Source organism: Ornithorhynchus anatinus, chromosome 5 (genome assembly GCF_004115215.2).
Source record: "Ornithorhynchus anatinus isolate Pmale09 chromosome 5, mOrnAna1.pri.v4, whole genome shotgun sequence".
Lineage (NCBI taxonomy): Eukaryota > Metazoa > Chordata > Mammalia > Monotremata > Ornithorhynchidae > Ornithorhynchus > Ornithorhynchus anatinus.
The window spans coordinates 54,198,264-54,216,790 of record NC_041732.1 but is presented as its reverse complement, the minus strand read 5'-3'; the positions used below and the strand labels follow the sequence as shown (position 1 = coordinate 54,216,790).

General features: G+C 43.5%; 2 protein-coding genes across 4 annotated transcripts in view; one reads left to right on the top strand and one right to left on the bottom strand.

Moving 5' to 3' along the window:
• The window catches only part of FAN1 (FANCD2 and FANCI associated nuclease 1), a 42,737-nt gene extending 33,987 nt beyond the window's left edge, over positions 1-8,750 (top strand). For both annotated transcript variants that reach the window (XM_029065656.2, XM_029065657.2), the window contains exons 11-14: positions 851-954; positions 2,411-2,605; positions 5,223-5,351; positions 7,364-8,750. In XM_029065656.2, coding sequence (XP_028921489.1) covers positions 851-954; positions 2,411-2,605; positions 5,223-5,351; positions 7,364-7,501 — 566 coding nt within the window. In that variant the 3' untranslated portion in view covers positions 7,502-8,750. The remainder of the gene's footprint in view (positions 1-850; positions 955-2,410; positions 2,606-5,222; positions 5,352-7,363) is intronic.
• The window catches only part of MTMR10 (myotubularin related protein 10), a 53,738-nt gene continuing 43,570 nt past the window's right edge, over positions 8,360-18,527 (bottom strand). Inside the window, exons 14-17 of one of the 2 annotated variants that reach the window (XM_029065659.2) lie at positions 14,798-14,968; positions 12,433-12,615; positions 10,615-11,212; positions 8,360-8,885 (exon numbers count right to left, since the gene is read on the bottom strand). In XM_029065659.2, the coding sequence (XP_028921492.1) occupies positions 10,616-11,212; positions 12,433-12,615; positions 14,798-14,968 (951 nt within the window). In that variant the 3' untranslated portion in view covers positions 8,360-8,885; position 10,615. Of the gene's footprint in view, positions 11,213-12,432; positions 12,616-14,797; positions 14,969-18,527 lie in introns of both variants that reach the window. The other variant, XM_029065658.2, reaches the window with a different exon arrangement.

The window sequence follows — 18,527 nt, the reverse complement described above, 5'->3', positions numbered from 1 at the left end:
GGGCTCTTTCCACTAAGCCACGCTGCTTCTCTGGTATTGGAGGTCATGGGAGCGGATGATCTCCCCAGAGGAGTTTTGTTAAGTAATGGTTAATTTCAAACATGGTTAACCTATAGATACGGGAAGCGGCATGGCCTAGCCGAAAGAGCACGGGCCTGGGAGTCAGAGGACCTGGGTTCTAATCCTGGATCCGCCACATACGTGCCTTGTTCCTAGGACAAATCACTCAACTCTCCATTGCCTCGGTTCCCTCAGCTGTAAAATGGGGATTAAAACTGTGAGTCCCAAGTGGGACATGGACTGTTTCCAACCTGATTAGCCTGTATATATATATCTCTATGCTTAGTGTAGTGCCTGACACTTAGTAAGCACTTAGTAAATACAATGAAACAACAAAATAAGCCCCAAAGAAACAACAAAAAACCATGAGGTGTAGGTATTTCATACCAGAGACATAGAATTTTTCACATGGGGCTAGGTGGCAGAACCAAGTTTAATGGGATGAAATTAAGATTCAGCGAAACCTGAAATTTTATTTTCCCAGTTTATCAATTTATTTCTAGACCTGCTAACGCAAATACCCTGAATTCCAAGCAATGATCTTGGTGAAAAGGTTTTTTTCTCCATCTATAACACTTTTCAATCTATGTGTGGTAATAGAATTCATTCCTCAATATGGACAAAATGAAGGCTCAAAAGGTGGGAGGTTTTGTAATAATGGTGATACCTCTAAGTAGATTTTACTGTAAAAATAGCTAGGGGAATTTATCTTTTTAAGAAATGAAAGAATTAAAATTTCTGCTTCCCTTGAGTAAATCAAGGTTCTCTATATGTGTGACTTTATTCATAGGAATTCATGGAGAAGGATCCACATTTATTACACTCTATAGCCTTCTAATGTGGGACATCATTTTCATGGATGGAGTCCCTGACGTGTTCCGAAATCCATATCAGGTACTTATGTTGTCGTCTTGACTCATGTTTTTTGAACACATGGTATGGTTCTGTAATAAAATCTCTTGTGAGATTTTAGGATATTTTCCTCATTCATTCAGTAGTATTTATTGAGCACTCAGTGTGTGCAGGGCACTGTACTGAGCGCTTGGGAGACTACAGTATAACTATAAAGGGACACATTCCCTGCCCACAAAGAGCTTACAGTCTTGACATGCTAATCTCCTTAAAAAGTTGTACATGGCAGCAGCATTAAAAATATTCGACACAGTCTAAAAACACTATATGCCAATAACTCTGCTCTTTGGGACACACAGACAATAGGGAAATGCTTTGCAGTAGGAGCATAAGGTTATGGATAGAGCAACCTTAGGCAAAAGCCAACCACGACCAAAAGATTTTCCTAGTCAAAACAAAGCTGAATAAATTTTGCTTCCTAAACAGTAACAATGCACGCAGACAAAAGGAGTAGAAAACCGAAACAAGAAGGCCAGTATGTCAGTGGAGATATTGACAGAAAGTCAGTGAGCCGTATCAGGACGTAATCTTCTGCGTGGTTTTGAAAACGTAATACAACAGAAAAGATGCTCGGCTTCTCAAGCAGTTTCATTAGTGCCACCTATGATGATTACTGAAGATCGGGCCCCGGTATAGCTTTGTGGACTCTGTCGATCTCTCGAGAGACAGATTCTAAAAGCAGCAAAAGGCTAAAATGGGCACACTTCTCAATACACCAGAAAGCCATTTCAGCTAGGCCTGGATCTCACGGTCAGGAGTGCCATTTGGGGATTTGAAAACTGGATAATATTTCCGTTGGAGAGCCACTTACCCAGTGTGGGGAGCATGGTAGGGGCTCTGTGCGAACTTTGTCATTTGGAGAATGGTGGACGAAAATATTTGAGAGGAAGAAACATATATAGTCAAAGGCCGGAAAACAGCCCAGCCTAGTTTAAAGAGCACGGGCCTGCTGAGGCAGAGGACCTGGGTTCTAATTCTGCCACTTTCCTGCTCCGTGTCTCAGTTTCCTCCACTGCAAAATGGAGATTCGATTACCGTTCGCCCTCCAACTTAGACCGTGAGCCCCATGAAGGACCGGGACTGTGTCCAACCTGATTAACCTGTGTCTACCCCAGCGCTTAGAATAGTGCTTGATACCCAGTTAGCACTGAACAACAACAACAGAAAAAGCAAAGCAGGGTTTCCTGTCTGCAATCATTGCAGTTAAGAACTGTCGGCGGCTAAATACAGCTCCTTTCCAGTCAGTTGGTGGTCCAGGTTCAGTGTGGGGCCGTATTTTCCTATCCCACCCGTTATTCCACTTTTTGAGAAAGGAATTCAGAAATGAGTTAAGATTTGGTGTTTTTTTTTTATAAAACCTTAGAGGTCTTTAACATTTCTCTAACGCAGTAGTTACTGCTAGGCACCGTGTTTGATGTGTATTTCCATTTTCCTCCAGGCATTCCCATTGGATCTGTACACCGACAGCTTCTATGAAAACAGGAAAGATGCAATCGAAGCCAGGCTCCGGTTGCTTCAGCAAGCTCCTCCTGAAACTTTGAGACAGTTGATTGCAGAGGTTTGGAACGCCCAGGAGGGTAAAGCAGCAGCAGTTGTTAGCTGGGACCGCTTCACTTCACTCCGACAAGCTCAGGTGAGTAGAAATGCTAAGCGAAGCAGCGTGGCTTAGTGGCAAGAGCACGGGCTTGGGAATCAGAGGTTGTGGGTTCTAATCCCGGCACCTCCTCTTGTCTGCTGTGTGACTTCGGGCAAGCCGCTTTTAACTTCTCTGTGCCTCAGTTATCTCCTCTGTAAAATGGGGATTCAAACTGTGAGCCCTTCGTGGGACAACCTGATTACCTTGTATTTACCCCCGTGTTTGAAACAGTGCTCGGCACATAGTAAGCGCTTAACAAATACCGTAATTGTTATTGTTGTTATTATTAAATGTGGTTTGGGCACTTAATGTGCTCAGAGCAGTGTACTAAGCGCTTGAGGGCTGAGGAGATTCAGGTGGTTGACCAACAAGTTTGCAGCTGACTGTTGACTGAGCCCTCCCTTTTGAGGGAACTGAAGAATATAACCGTGCCTAAAAATCACATGACGGACAAGGGGCAGAGCTGGGATGAAAAACTCAGGGCCTCTGGCTCCCAGGCCCCAGCTCTTTCCAGCAGTCATTCGTTGTGAGAATTCATTTATTCATTCAGTAGTATTTATTGAGCACTTACTATGTGCAGGGCACTGAAACTAAGCGCTTGGAATGAACAAGTCGGCAACAGATAGAGACAATCCCTGCCCAGGGACGGGCTCACAGTCTAATCAGGGGAGACAGACGGACAAAAACAAGACAACAGAATCAGTCACAGGAGCCAGTGACCAATCCCTTTCCCCTTGGGGCTCATCTCCATTTTACAGATGAGGAACTGAGCGCCAGACGGGTTAAGAAAGTCCCCTGAGGTCACCCAGCAGGCCAGTGCTAGAGCTGGATTAGAACCTAGGCCTCTTGACTTCCAGTCCTGTGCTCAAGGCACTAAGCCCTCTGGACCGTGAGCCTGCTGTGGGCAGGGAATGTGTCTGTTTATTGTTGTACTCTCCCAAGTGCTTAGTACAGTGCTCTGCACACAGTAAGCGCTCAATAAATACGACCGAATGAATTCATTGAGCGCTTACTGTGTGCAGAGCACTGTACTAAACGCTTATGAACGGGGCTCCTCCTTAGAGTAATAGTTATAATCATAATGATGGTATTTGTTGAGCAGTATGTGCCAAGCACCGTTCTAAGCGCCGGGGTAGATACCAGTTAATCAGGTTGGACTCAGTCCCTGTCTCACATGGAGCTCACAGTCTTCATTCCCTTTTACATTTTAGGTAACTGAGGCACAGACAAGTGAAGTGACTTGCCCATGGTCACACAACAGACGAGTGGTGGAGTGGGGTTTAGAACCCAGGTCCTTCTGACTCCCAGGCCGGGGCTCTGTCCACTAAGTCACGCTGCTTCTGGGTTACAAGCAACCCAAGTCCAGGATTGAGTTCTTTCTGTTTCTACGTCGCTCTATCCCCTTGTCTCGCCTCAGCACACAAATGCCCGAACTGGGCCTCTGCTCCTTTCAGTAGCCCAAAGGTAGTGCTTAATCTGGATATCCTGGCATATCCAAGAACAGTTACTTGTCAGCTGTGTGACCGTGGGCAAGCCGTTCAACTTCTCTGTGCCTCAGTGACCTCCTCTGTAAAATGGGGATTAAGACGGCGAGCCTCACGTGGGACAACCTGATTACCCTCTAAATGTCCCCCAGCGCTTAGAACAGTGCTGTGCACATAGTAAGCGCTTAATGAATACCAACATTATTATTATTACCTTAGCTCTTGAGAGATTACAATATGAGAGTTGTTAGACACGTTCCCCGCTGACAACAAGCTTACAGTCTAGAGGGTGAGACAGATATTAGTACAAATAAATTATAGCTATATACATAAATGCCCTGGGGCTGGGGGTGGTGTCTAAAGGGTGCAAATTATAGTGCGGGGTGACACCAGAGGAAGCGGGAGAAGAGGAAATGACGGGCGAAGATATAGAAATGGGGGATGTCCTTGACTGAGCATACTTTTTTCTCTGAAGAACGTTTCGCAGCTTTAGTCTTTTTCCACAGAAACTCCCACAGATGTTGTTGAAAATAATTCACTCATTCATTTATTCAATCACATTTATTGAGCGCTTACTGTGTGCAGGGCACTGTACTACGCGCTCGGTAAGTATAAGTCCGGCAACGGATCGACATTCCCTTACCCAGCGACGGACTCACAGTCTAGAAGGGGGAGACAGATAACAAAACAGTACAAGTAGACAGGCATCGATAGCGTCGAAATAGAATTAGAGATATAAACACATCGTTAATAAGATAGAATAATAAATATGTACAAATAGATACAAGTGCTTTGGGGGCGGGGAAAGGGGGTAGAGCAGAGGGGAGGGAGTCGGGGCGATGGGGAGGAGAGGAGGAGCAGAGGAAAAGGGGGGCTCAGTCTGGGAAGGCCTCCTGGAGGAGGTGAGCTCTCGATAATATGAAATGGTGTTTTCCCTATCGTGCGTTCGATTTTGTGGCTTTTTTTCCCATTCAATTGAAAATTTATCACGTGTAGGAACTGTATCCTGTGCTCTCCCTGTACCCTTAACAGAGATTTGACTAGTACTCTGCACACAGTTGTGTAGGAGGCGGGGGAGGTAGATAGTGCTGATGGTAATAACGACAAATAAAATTCTCTTCTGTCTTTAGGATCTGATCACCTGCTTCGGGGGTTGTTTCTTAAGTGGCGTATGCAGAAAACTAGTCACGGACCTTCGGCACTGCAGAGGGGGCCTCCCCGATCTAGTTGTGTGGAATACTCAGGATAAGCGTTTCAAGGTAATCGAATCAAGGCCAGTCCAGATTTTTCATTTTGATCAAAAGATGATCGTTTTCTCTTTAAAATGAAAGGATCGGGTAACTGAATTGAGAGCCGTGTGTAATTGCGTGCATTTGGTGCCATCCTCAAGCTGTTGCCAGTAGTTTAACTGGACAGGGTGATTTAATTTCTACTGTGTTATTTCTGATCTACCGACCAATTTTCTGAAAGTTGCTCTTCCTGCCATCTGTAATATAGGGGTTGAAAATCCGAGAGGATTTGGGAATCATCAGCTGTTCAGAAGGAGTCAGACTTAGAACGGGATCGTTAGAGACTCCCACTTTGGAACGTAGGCTGGGGCAAGCGGTGAGCACGTGCAGGGGAAAAGAGCACAGGTCTGGGAGGCAGAGGATCCGGGCTCTTAGTTCTGCCACTAGTCTTCCGTGTGACCTTGGGCAAGTCACTCATCCTCTCTCTATTCAGTTCCTCAGCTGTAAAATGGGGATAACACCGTCTGCCTTTCCCTTCCTCACAGGGATGGTACGAAGACAGGTGAAATAAGGAACGGGAGAAGCATTAACCAAGTATATATAGTGCTGTAATTCCCAAAATAGTATTATTTTAAACTTAAGGACTAGGCCATAGTGCCCCTAACTCTGTGGGAAAGTCAGGTCTGTCTGGAGGTGACTTAGTGGGATTCCGTAAACAGCTGCGGAGTGATTTTTTAGGCCTGAGAGCTGAGGAGCAATTTGGTCTGTGTTCTCTGCTTTTTTTTTTTTCTGCCATCTGTGGTTGACTTGGTTCGTTCAGGTCTGTGTCAGTAATGAAATCGTGTTTCTGTCCAAGCAACTTTCTCCCACCTGGCAATTCTAGGCTTGAAATTATAAAACGTAGATGCAAGTTCATCAGGTTGGACCCAGTCCTTGTCCCCCGTGAGGCTTCACAATCTGAATGGGGGGAGATGAGTAGCAGATGAGGAAACAGAGGCACAGAGAAGTGAAGTGATTTGCCCAAAGTCACACAGCAGACAAGTGGCAGAGCTGAGAACCCAGGTCCTGCAGCTCTCCAGCCCATGCCCTTTCACTAGGCTATGATGCTTTTCTAAGATTAATTTCTTCAAGATTGTTAATTGAAGGAACAGTTGATAAAGAAGCAAGATTTAGCCTCAAAATGGTTACTGTTATCTTCTGTGCTTTGACAAAAGTTTGAAACCAACCTATGGGTTTCAGCACTATAGATAACGTTCTCAAAGTCCATTAGCTTTTTTGTTTCAGTTCTGAAGCTGTTCATTTTTTCAAGTCGTGATTCTGGACTGTTGACCCTCAGTGTGGATATTAGTAAATAAGCATCATTTATGCAAGTTTTATAGGGATGTTTCAAATAATGGATGGGTTCCAAGAGTCTTCTCCAGGTCTGGAAGTCTTGCCAGGATTTCTCATTGGAGTAATGATGTTTTTCTCATTTCTTGAGCCATCGTTTTGGGAACGCTAGTTTTAGTGTTAGCCAGAAGCAGCATGGCCAAGCGGAAAGAGCTGGAAAACTGGGTTCTAATCCCTGCTCTGCACTTACCTGCGCCTCAGTTTCCTCAGCTGTAAAATATCTATTCCTTCTATCCGTCTCACGTGGGACAGGGACTGTGTCTGACCTGATTTTCTTGCATCTACCCGTGCTTGGTGTATAGTAAGCATTTTAACAAATACCAGTTACTCTATCTTGGAAAATACACCGTTTGAAATGACTGAGAATTCTAGTCTATAAATCAGTCTTTGGCCTGGAATAAATTGTTCCGTTATGAAAGAAAACAGTTGTTTTCATTGAGCAAGGTATTTTCCTCAGCGATTTTTTTTAACCTACTTTTCTCATCCTCTTCAAAGGGTTCCTTTAGGCTTGGCAAGTCATGTGTCCAAATAATAGGCTTAGTGTAGGAACTATTTTGCCTGAACTGATTATACTAGAAATGGTCTGTGGTTACAAACCTAACAGCCATAGACGTATTACTGAATCTTCATTGTTTTTAAATTGATACTTTTAGCTGGTGGAAGTTAAAGGCCCCAACGACCGCCTATCCCACAAACAGATGATCTGGTTGGACGAGCTGCAGAAGCTGGGAGCTGAAGTCGAAGTCTGCCACGTGGTTGCCGTTGGAGCCAAGGGTAATCGTCTGAGCTAAAGCCTCGATTGTTCAATGTCACACCTGCTGCCATCCCTAAATGGTGAAGAACGAAAGTGAACGAGATGCCTGCCTCCTCCTCCTTTTATCTTCACCACCTCATACCTAGACTGCCGTCACAAATGATTGTTTTCCGAAGGACCCTTGCCAGGTTTTTTGGAGGGGGTTGATGTAGGCTAGATTAGAACTATGGACGAGGATTTTGGGGGTGGGTCAGCGTGATTTTGCTACTGTGGCTTTGGTTCTTGGGCCTATAGGGGAGGATACTAACCCTTCTCCTCGCCTGTTTTTTCCAAGGCTGATGAGTACAGGAATTTTATGTACAGCTGGTAAGGGCCGTAGGCCAAGAAAGCTAATTACCGCACCTTTTGGGTGCTTATATTCTGCTGCTAAGCGTCAAGCCATGCAGGGTGAGTATACGACTTGCCTTTGTAAGCATTGATTTTTATATAGTGGGAGAGTGGGGCCGCCTTCATGAATTTGCTTAACTTTGGGGGGGGGGGGGGAGGGGAATGGATCTTTTATAACCTTATTCCTTAATCAGTGGTATTTATTGGGGGCTTACTGTGTGCAGAGCACTGTCCTAAGCACGTGGGCGCGTCCAGTACAGCAGGGTTGGCATACACATTCCCTGAATCTGTACCAATTTTGTTTTTTTAAAACTACTTCCAGACACCCCTGTACTTACCAGAACGCAAGTTTCACGTACTCCAGTTGTAAGTGTAACCTCGTTGCTGTGAACAGAATATTTTGAGTGGAGGGGTTCAGGAAGATGTAGTACAGGCTGAAATGAAAATGCTCGAATGGTATGTCTGATTATTTGGATGTTTTTATATTGACGAATACACCAACAGAATCTCTGTGGAAAAGCATGAACTTTTATTTGACAAAATTACCTTCACATTCATTCCCTCCTAGTGACAAGCTCTATACTTAGAATTTCCTGTCCATTCTACATGTAACAGTCATTAGGCACAAAGGTTTTAGTTTTCTTTTAAGTTACCTCTAAACCATTTGCGATTGCTTCTAATGAAAGAAGATTCTGCAACTAAAAGGAATTTGTGGAACAGTGTTTTTCATCTCTTAGGATTTCAAGTTAAAGGTTAAGACATTTTTGGCTTTAGTATAAATGTCCGTCTGAGATCAACGGTCAGCTATGTGTACCTGAAATTATAGAATTCAAAATTATTAAATACTTAGTGACCTTACACTACATTTCTTGCAAAAATAAAGTTTTATTGGTACTGTACACGGCAGTAATTAGTTGATTGCGGCTGGATTACCATCACTTCTTTACACCCCAACTAAAGATACCGTTTTGAATTTCTCCCATTTCAAATGTCATTGGGTCCAACATTCCTCATAATCAATGCAGTGGATTTTGCTATAAAACAATTATAAAAATAAGTATATTTTAAAGAAGTATTCTACGTATTTTTTTTTAAAAAAACAGTATTATAGTACCTAATTTTAAACTTGTAAAAAAATTAGTTAACTAAAAGAGATGAATTACATTTTTAAGGGAAGAGTGCTGAGTGCTGATGTTAACTAAGCAAATGTTTGATACCAGGCAGGAAACAGTATTTAATTTGAAACTCTGGAGACATTAAAGGTAAAAGGAATATAGACTTCAAAGGAATGGGCTAGAGCTGCTTTCCAATCAATCAAAAAGCTTATTCTAAATAGTCTTTCCCATTAAGCTTACAATACAAATGAAAACCCCGTATTTCCTAGGCTACAGGTGGGCATTCTGGGCTTTAGTACACTTAAATTTATTCAAGGTTAGATCAAAGACAAAATTTAGCCTAAGAGGCCAACATTCAAACAGTGTTTTTAAAGGGAACGTATTCGCCAGATACGAAGTAGCCAAATCATAACAAACCTTATAAAAAGAGCTATCGATCCTGGGCCTCACCACTTTAGAAAAAAGGTTCCCCTACCAAGGTTAAATGTAAAAATCCCAACTGAGTTTTGGCAGTTTAAGAAAGTGTAAACAAATGAGTTCACTTAACACCACCCCTTTTAAGCTGGAATTTTTTTGGGGGGAAAAAAAAAATGGTAGTAGAAAAACTCCCATAGGGAGGTTTTTTTTTGTATGCAAAGCTTCAACCCAGTCTAAACTGTCTGGGATGTTAATTAAAAGGTGCTGCCTATCTTCCAAGATAGAAACTGAGCGGAGAAGCAGATAACCCACCGATAAAAGCTTCCTTTTCTGCAAGCAGTGGACTTCTTTCAGTGAGCAGGAAAGGCCACGACGTGGGGTCTGCCAAACCCACACTGCTAAGATCCAACAGTTTCGGGTAAGATCGCAGCATCCTGCCTAGTGGCATTTAACTATTTTCCTGCTGCGAGGGATGACTTCCAGTTTGCTTTGAGTTTCGGTATAAAAATGTTTAACAAGATAGCAGAGGCGTTAACTCCCTACTTACAAATGAAATTAAATTTCACTGTGCTTTATACATCATTATTCATTTCAATTAAAGGCACTTCTAAAGCTATTATTATCTACAGCAAATGGTTTAAGGTTAACAGTGCATATCATCTTAAAGTTAGTTCCTGTGAAATCAAGGCGAGCTCGGTCTTCAGGGGAGCCCCTACCGAATTGGAGAAAAATAAATAATGCGTACACTGCGTGTATGTCGAGTTGCAACAGATTGCAGATAAAGTGTCTACGGAAGCATGCAATCTGTATTTTTTGCAACCCAAAACGTTCGTCTAGCAACATATTCTAGTAAGTTTGTATTTTCCTTGATTTTGCTTTCGCTTTCTTAAATTGCTATTGGGTGTTAATATCTGAAGTGCTAGTCCATAGTCGGAGAAAAGAGACGTTAGCAGACAGAATACATCTGATTAATGACTACACTCGGTTTCTGACTTGGCAAGTGGAATTCTTCCTTACCCCCTGAAAATGAGCTAAACTCAAATGATCCAAACCAAATTCGACTACTTAAAATGTTTCCGTGCCACTGAAGACTGAGTTTGCTTAAAGCATCTGTGCAAATTTCTACGATCCTTGAATATAAAACTGTTACGGCATAAGATGCCACGGCTAGCGGTGTTAATCTGGAGAAAACACACACAGTTTTCCCCCCGGCGTTTAAAGATCACTCTACCTTAGTCTTCGGTTGCTAGTGTCTCAGTGGACAACCAGATTTTGGCACCGCTTAAGAACTTGCTTAAAGGTGTTCCTAAAATGCTTCGCCTGCAGAGGTTCCCTACAGGGGAGAATGGGAATGAAGAAGAGAGAAATTCTGGGGTCCCAGCAGTATCGTGAGGGTCGTTGGCTCTAAAGTAAAGCCTGCTTTGATCCAGTTCAGAATAGCTAGCTTGTAAAGGGCTGCTCTTGTACTGTCGAAGACTCCTGTTGAGCGCATCTACTTCGTCTGCTAGTAGAGAGATTTTGTGAAAGGCCGTAATGAAGCCGCCGTTATTAATCTGAGTCTCTGGAACCCACCGGAAGTAACAGAGTTTCCACAGTTTTATGTGGGCTCCAGAAAGGCGTGGTAGAATTACCCCATGCAAGTCAACAGGCTTCGAAAACCAGTCTCTAAAATACTGTTCCACTCCATTACTCTGGTTGTCAGGTTGCTGCAGAAAGTCGGGTTTCAGTTTTAGAATCAGCGAATTCCTCCTGGGAAGTAATTCTTGATCACCGATGACTCCGTTCTTGAGAGAAGATGGCATTCCTCTTAATGTAGAGCTGTAATTCTTCTGCCGAGAAAAACATTTACACGGACGTTATTTTTCTGGGGTTACGGCTTTCACTGCAGTAATCGGTAGGTCCAAGATATAGTGACAGAAGAGAATAGTTTTGAGAATGATGTTCTGCCCGACTCATTGGGAATTTCAGTCTCAGTTACAACTTTCGGCTAAGAATGGGCAGTGGACAAGTGGCTAAGACCTTGTTCGGGTAAGACGGCTGAGGCACAGGCAGCAACTGTAGTTCCATTCTTCGTGGGGAAAAGTGCGGCCTCGCGGAAAGAGCAAGGGCCTGGGAGTCACAGGAACTGGGTTCTAATCCCAGCTCTCTCACTTACCTGCTGGGCAGGTCACTTTACATCTCTTTGCCTCAGTTCCCTCATCTGCAAAATGAGAATTCCGGTTCTTCCTCCTATTTATGCTGTGTGTCACATGTTGAACCTGATTATCTTGTATCTATCCCAGCACTTAAAAACAATAATAGTAATAATAAAAGTGCTCCTAATGGCTCCTTTGCCTGAGCAGTAAAAGAGGAATAGAAAAAGGGCAATGCCCAAGGCTGGTCTATGAAGCAAAATCATCTGGCATGGCCACATTTTAGCTGTTCTGCACAGTGGGTTACCTATTCCTGCCTTAGCATGTTCTTCTGCCCTCCACCCATTTTTCCTAGTTTTTTTACTCTCACTGGTCAATCTCTCTGCTTTCTGTGCTCCATTAAGGCTTTTCAACTGGATTACTTTGGTTGGCGCACACATCTGTGATTTCACTGCACAAGCACATGTATGGAATTCCCAAGTTTGTTCAGTGAAATCCAAGACAGTATGTACATGGGGATAAGACTGCTTCTATTTTTCGGTGCCTTTGAGAACAGGATCTTCAACATTTCTAACTTTTAAAATCCCAATTAGAAACAACCTCATAGCTTACATGACTTAGGAATTAGGGACTAAAAGTCAGGACTTGAACTTGAAAATTTCAGTACAGAAAAAAGGAATCTAAATGGAACTCCGCCACGGCCGGGCCAGAGTGACCCCTTCGCGGTTCGACTTCCACGAAGAGGCCCAGTTGATAGGTAGTTATGATTGACTGTGGGATCACAATTTTATTTTCTCCCCGATCACCACAATACAAAGCCCCCAGAAAACTTTAACTCACACTAGACTCTCACTTCCAGTGTACGCAAAAACAAACACTTAAGCAGAACTTTGTTTTTAAGAAAATTCAATAATTACCTTTGTCCGCTTGAAAGATTTCACAGAGCCGTTCTGCACATTTGGTGTACTCTTTCCAATATACATGGGGTTGTAGAAGAGTGTGCGATCCTTCACTGTGAACTGAAGAGACCAGTCCCAAACACAGGGAAATTTTAAGCCCTTTTCATCTCCCAGTTGGACATTTTTGCTTATAGCAAATTCCTGCAAAAGAAAACATTTTTCAGATTGAAATGCGGAGCAGCTGAAAATCCTTTTCTGAAGTTTGTCAAGAAATCCTGCTTAAAGGACACATGCCGAGTTACTATAATACGGAGGTCGTGCTCTTAATAATAATTGTGGTATTTGTTAAGCACTTAATTTGTACCAGGCACTGTACTAAGCGCTGGGGTGGATACAAGCAGATCGGTTGGACAACAGTGCTTGTCCCACATAGGGCTCACAGTCTCAATCCCCATTTTACAGGTGAGGGAATTGAGATTCAGAGAAGTGAAGTGACTTGCCCAGAGTCACAGAGCTGACGAATGGCAGAGCTGAGATTAGATCGCATGATCTTCTGATTCCCAGGCCATGTCTATCCATTACGCCAAGCTGTTTCGCTATGTAAAATGTCCACCGAAAAAGAACTGAGGGTAGTTTACAGGAGAGTTTCAAAGGTCACCAAAATAAGCGGAGCCCTATCAAATAAAATTATGTTCGAGTCCATTTGGGTACTCCCAACCCAATGAGGGGGCAACTTTTCTTATAAAGGGCCTACTATGTGAAATTGAAAAGTAAATTTAGTTATCAGCATTTTGTGTAGGAGGCTTTTTCAGCAACTAGAGTGGGACTGTTCTGCTATGTCCTCTGCTCTTTCCCTATATGCATTCTGAAATCCCAGGTTCCAGCAGAGCAGATGATAACAGGGTGCTGCAAAGAAGGTCACTTTGAGGCAACGAAATTTGAGAGAGGTCTATAACCTTCTCCAGGAGAAGCTAAAAATATTCTCCTGCTCCGGGAAGAATAGATCAGATTTTCCCTAAACAACCACCAGTGTGCCAGCCACACCTACAGAGGCTTCAGAAGACAGAGAGATGGGTGTCCCAACTTACATTCTGACCTCACTGACTTTGCCACTGGAAAGGTAAAGAAAACAGCAGCAGCGCCAACACCATTCTATTAAAGCAACTGCCGGTTTCCTGCCTAGCACAGAAGCTGTATTGATGAGTGTCAGGCACTCTTCATAAAAGTACAGTGCTCTGCACACAGTAAGCGCTCAATAAACACCGTTGAATGAATGAGTAAAAGTAAGTTCTGCAACTAGACTGAACCGCAAAACCGAGACGCTTACATTAAGCCGAAGGAGAGAAAGAATCCAATTTTCTATTTGCCGCTGCATTTTTATATGAGGCCTTTTGGCAATGTTAAAAATACTGAGATCCTTGGTGAAAACAGGAAGGGAGTATGAGCTAGTTGAGATATAGGCAGCTGAGTACTTTGAATTTATTTAGAGCTTCCCATTCAAGGATGTCACGGTACTTTATAAACACCTGAGGGGAGTAAGTATTAATGGTCCCAATTTATAAGCAGAGGATGTGAAGTATTTACTTAGGAGTAAGGGGAAGGAAATTATTGGCTGGTCAAAGGAATGTCAAGTTGATAATCTTACAGAGTAAACCAAAAATGACTGGGTTTCATTGCACTGAATAATAAATATGGTATCTGTAAACCACTTACTGTGTGCCAGGCTCTGTACTAAGCAGTGGGTTGGACACAGTCCGTGTCCCACATAGGGCTCCCAGTCTTAATCCCCTTTATACAGATGAGGTAACTGCGGCACAGAAAAGTGAAGTGACTTGCCCAGGGTCACCCAGCTGACAAGTGACAGACCCGTTATTGGAACCCAGGTCCTTCTGATTCCCAGGCCTGTACTCTAGCCACTACGCCATTCTGCTTCTCATGGTATCTCATTTAGGATTTTGAGAATCCATGAGCTAAGAGCAAAAGGTACAGCGTTTACTTCATCTCATTTTCTTTTCCCAAGTCATCCTGCTTTCTTCACCATTCACCAGTGGGTATGACATTCCTGGTTCTGAGTTCTTGCAGCAGTTCAGGAAATAGAAAAACATCCCCATGTTACAACTGTGTTAGGAAGGAAGAGTTTACCACCGGCTGGTCTGTTCACTTCCTTCCCTCCCCGAAAAACCTGCCTCCCTCTGCTGCTGAGCATCAAAGAAGAGGGACAGAAAGACGTTCTTGTGTCCCCACACGGCCCACAGGGTATACTGCTGCATTCTCAAAACCCCCAGGGCCTTCTGAAATAGTGACCTTCTGTGCAACCAAAAAGGCATCTCTGACCTGGACTACCTTTAGAAGAATGGTATCAAAGTGAAAGGACCATACTCACTGTGCTTTGTTTTACTCGTTGATGAGGCGAGTTGAAAAGAAAAGTGCCAAACAATGAGATTCGGGTACTGTCGTGCAGCACTGTCAAGTAAGTTTCCGAAAACTCAAAGGCCGCTGGGTACTGCTCCAGCAGCTGCCAAACGGAGTCCAGAAACAGCAAGAACAAGGGCGACTTGGAAGAGAAAATTGAAAAGAGTAACAGATTAATATCAACTGTGAATAAAAACGAATTCGCTTTACTAACATCCTCAGAGAGAACATGCCAATATTGCATAGCCAAGAGCACAGCGCTATGCATCCAACTTGAGGACTCTCACCAGTTCTAAAGTAAAGATGTGCTGCTGTCCTTAGGAACTTAGGAAAGAAGGAGTGCGTTCAAAATCACATTAATTAGAAAGCAATTTGGATACTCTGGAGTTTCCAGAGAGCCATCCTGCCATCCTCTATGCAGTTCACTGCTTAAAAAACAGTCCCTGGCATCAAGCAACGAGAATCCGAATGGCAGGCTGGAATTGGGGAGGGAAACTGTTTGCTGCATTTTTCCAGCTATGAATCTCACCCTGTTTGGGCACGGCAGAGGTGACAAAACTGTAATCGGGTGATTTTGTAATGTACTCATAATTTCCAGCTTTTTACAGCCATCCACAGGGATGAGCAATGAAAATGCTTTAACCAAAGTCAGTGAAGTTCCATAAGAGGGGCTTCCTCAATTTCAAGTTGTATGGTATTAACCTTTGGGAATGTGTTCACCTGTAACTTAGGATACCTTTGTTGGCTAGTTAAACTGCACCTTTTGATTTTCTGAATTTGCGAGTCCAGTAACTATTCAACATGTATCAACACTGAATCTAGAATATTTAGCATGACAGCTCAGAGCAATGTGCATGAAGGCGCTTAATACATTTCATTCATGATGCCTGGTGGCAATAAAGACAATAGACAAACTTCCTATTTCTTAAATCTGTCTTATTTTAATCATCCTTGTTGACTAGAAAACTTAGAACTACCAAATGTGACTTTATGAACTACCCAGTTGGGATTTTCCTGGTACTAAAACCAGAAAAGCAAGTTCTTAACTCAGAGAATTTCAGAAAATGCCTGCCTCTTAGAACTGATCATGATTTTTAAATAATGCTTTGGCAAGGTGGACTGCTAACCAACGCCTACAAACTTACTCATTTGAATTGTTCAGGCACTCCAGAAAATGATGGCCAGTTGATAGGCATAAGATGGTCCCAAAACACTGCTTTATTACGAAAAAAAACCCCAAAAGACCACTCTCTGCCCCAGGCATTAATGTAAAGGTGAAAACTACCTTTCCTGATCATGTCTTTTGTGACTCTCTCAACTTCTAACATCTCAAAAGTTGTTTTTTTTATGATATTGGTTAAGGACTTACTATGTGTCAAACATTGTTCTAAGTGCTGGGGAAGGTACAGGTTAATTAGGTCGGACACAGTCCCTGTCCTGAGTGGGCCTCACAATCTAAATAGGAGGGAGACAGGTATTTAATCCCCATTTTACAGCTGAGGAAAGTGAAGCACAGAGGAGTTAACGTGGCTCAGTGGAAAGAGCACGGGCTTTGGAGTCAAAGGTCAGGGGTTCGAATCCCAGCTCAGCCCCTTGTCAGCTGTGTGACTTCGGGCAAGTCACTTAACTTCTCGGTGCCTCAGCTACCTCATCTGTAAAATGGGGACGAAGACTGTGAGCCCCACGTGGGACAACCTGATTCCCCTGTGTCTACCCCAGCGCTCAGAACAGTGCTCGGCACACAGTAAGCGCTTAACACATACCAATGTTATTATTATTATTAGTTAAGTGACGTATCCAAGGTCACGGCGGCAAGCAATTTGGGCAGACCTGGGATTAGTACCCAGGTCCTCTGACGCCCAGGTCCGTGCTCTTTCCGAGAGGCCATCCTGCTTTTCTATGTTGATCTGGCAGTTTAGTGCCTACCTCGATGATAGATAACGTGAAACACTTCCATCAACAGGGGCAATACGGTTTGCCCAGTGTCAAAATGGAATCCCATTACTGGCTATATGCTTAATGGAATCACCGACCTAATGTCTGAAGACTACGTTCCCCCTCTCTCTCCAGTGACTTGCGGCTAGTGTGGCAGTCGACCAGATTTACTAGAGACTTTGAATTTCTGTTCGGATAAACACAATCTGTACAAGTCTGTAATACTTTAAAAGGAATTATTGTATTGCCAATAACAAGTGGGACCCCGTTCTCTTGCAATAATGGTGCTTATTAGACCTTTATGTGCTAAACACTGGAGGTTGAAACGATGTAAGCCGCACACAGGGTTCTGAGCCTAAGAAGGAAGAATGCCTAGTTAACCCCACTTTAACAAACCTGCACAGAACCAGGACAGGAACTCAGTCACAAACTCTTTCCACTAGGTCATACTGTCTTGGTTCTCCTCTGGTTGTCATTCTCAGCCTCTTTCAGTACCTTTTTCCCCATCTCTAACCCCCTAACTCTGGATGGCCCTCACAGTTCTGTTCTGGATCCTCTTCCGTTCTCCTTTTATACTTGCAGCTGCCTTCCAAATCGCCTTCTCTAGCCCCGCCCGCTCATCTCTTCTGCAGTCTCGCCCTTTCTCTTACCTCCAGGACACCTCTACCAGGCTTCTCACCAGCACTTTCAGCTCAATACGGCCAAAACCCAACTCGTCTTCCCTCCCATATTCCCTCTCCTCCACCTATTTTCCCCAATCACAGTTGACAATACCATCCTTCCTGTTTCTGAGCCCAACTTTGGCCTGATCTTCTCTCAACCCCCACATTAAAGCTGTGGCCAAACCCTGTTGCTCTCCCCCCACATTACTGATAGTCCATCTGACCAGCTCCTATATCGGTTCAGATATTTTTCACATCCTGGTCTGACTACTGCATCAACCTCTTGCTGACCTATTTAGACGGTGAGTACCATGTGGGACAGGGACTGTGTCCTAACTGATTAACTTATAGCTACCTCAGGGCTTACCACAGTGCTTGACACGTAGTAAGAGCTTACCAAATATAATAATAATTATAATAATATCTATCTTCCACCCAGTCCCTACTTTACTTTGCAACCCAGCTCACTTAGATAAAAATGTTCTGCACATCTCTCACCACTACTCAAAACCTTCTACGGTTACCCATTCCGCCCCACATCAAGTAGGATCTTCTGACAAATGGCCTTAAGACACTTGAGACACTCTCCTACTTATCCATTCTCTTCTCCACCGCACCTCAGCTTACACTTTCTGCTCCTTTCAAGCAAACCTCCTCACTGTGTTCCATTCTTGTCTTCCCCATCCAACCTCTTGCTCACACTCAACCCCTAGCCTGGAACTCCTTCCTCCCTTTAAATCTGCCAGATCCAAACATTCTCTATTCTCCAGGAAGTCCTTTCCAATTAATTCCTGTTCTCCCCAGGTTTTGTCCCCCAACCACCACCTCAGTTCTTCTGCACCAGCTACACGATTGGGAACTTACAACTACACAATCAATCAACGGTATTTACTGAGTGCTTAACTATGTGCGGAGCACTCTAGTGAGCGCTTGGGAGAGTACAATACAACAGAATTAGCAGACACTCTCCCTGCCCATAATATGCTTATAGAGAGGGAGACAGACATTAATATAAATGAATAATTTATAATATGTAATTTAAAGATATGTACACAAAGTACTATGGGGCTGGGGCAAATATCAAATGGCTAAAGGTCACAGATC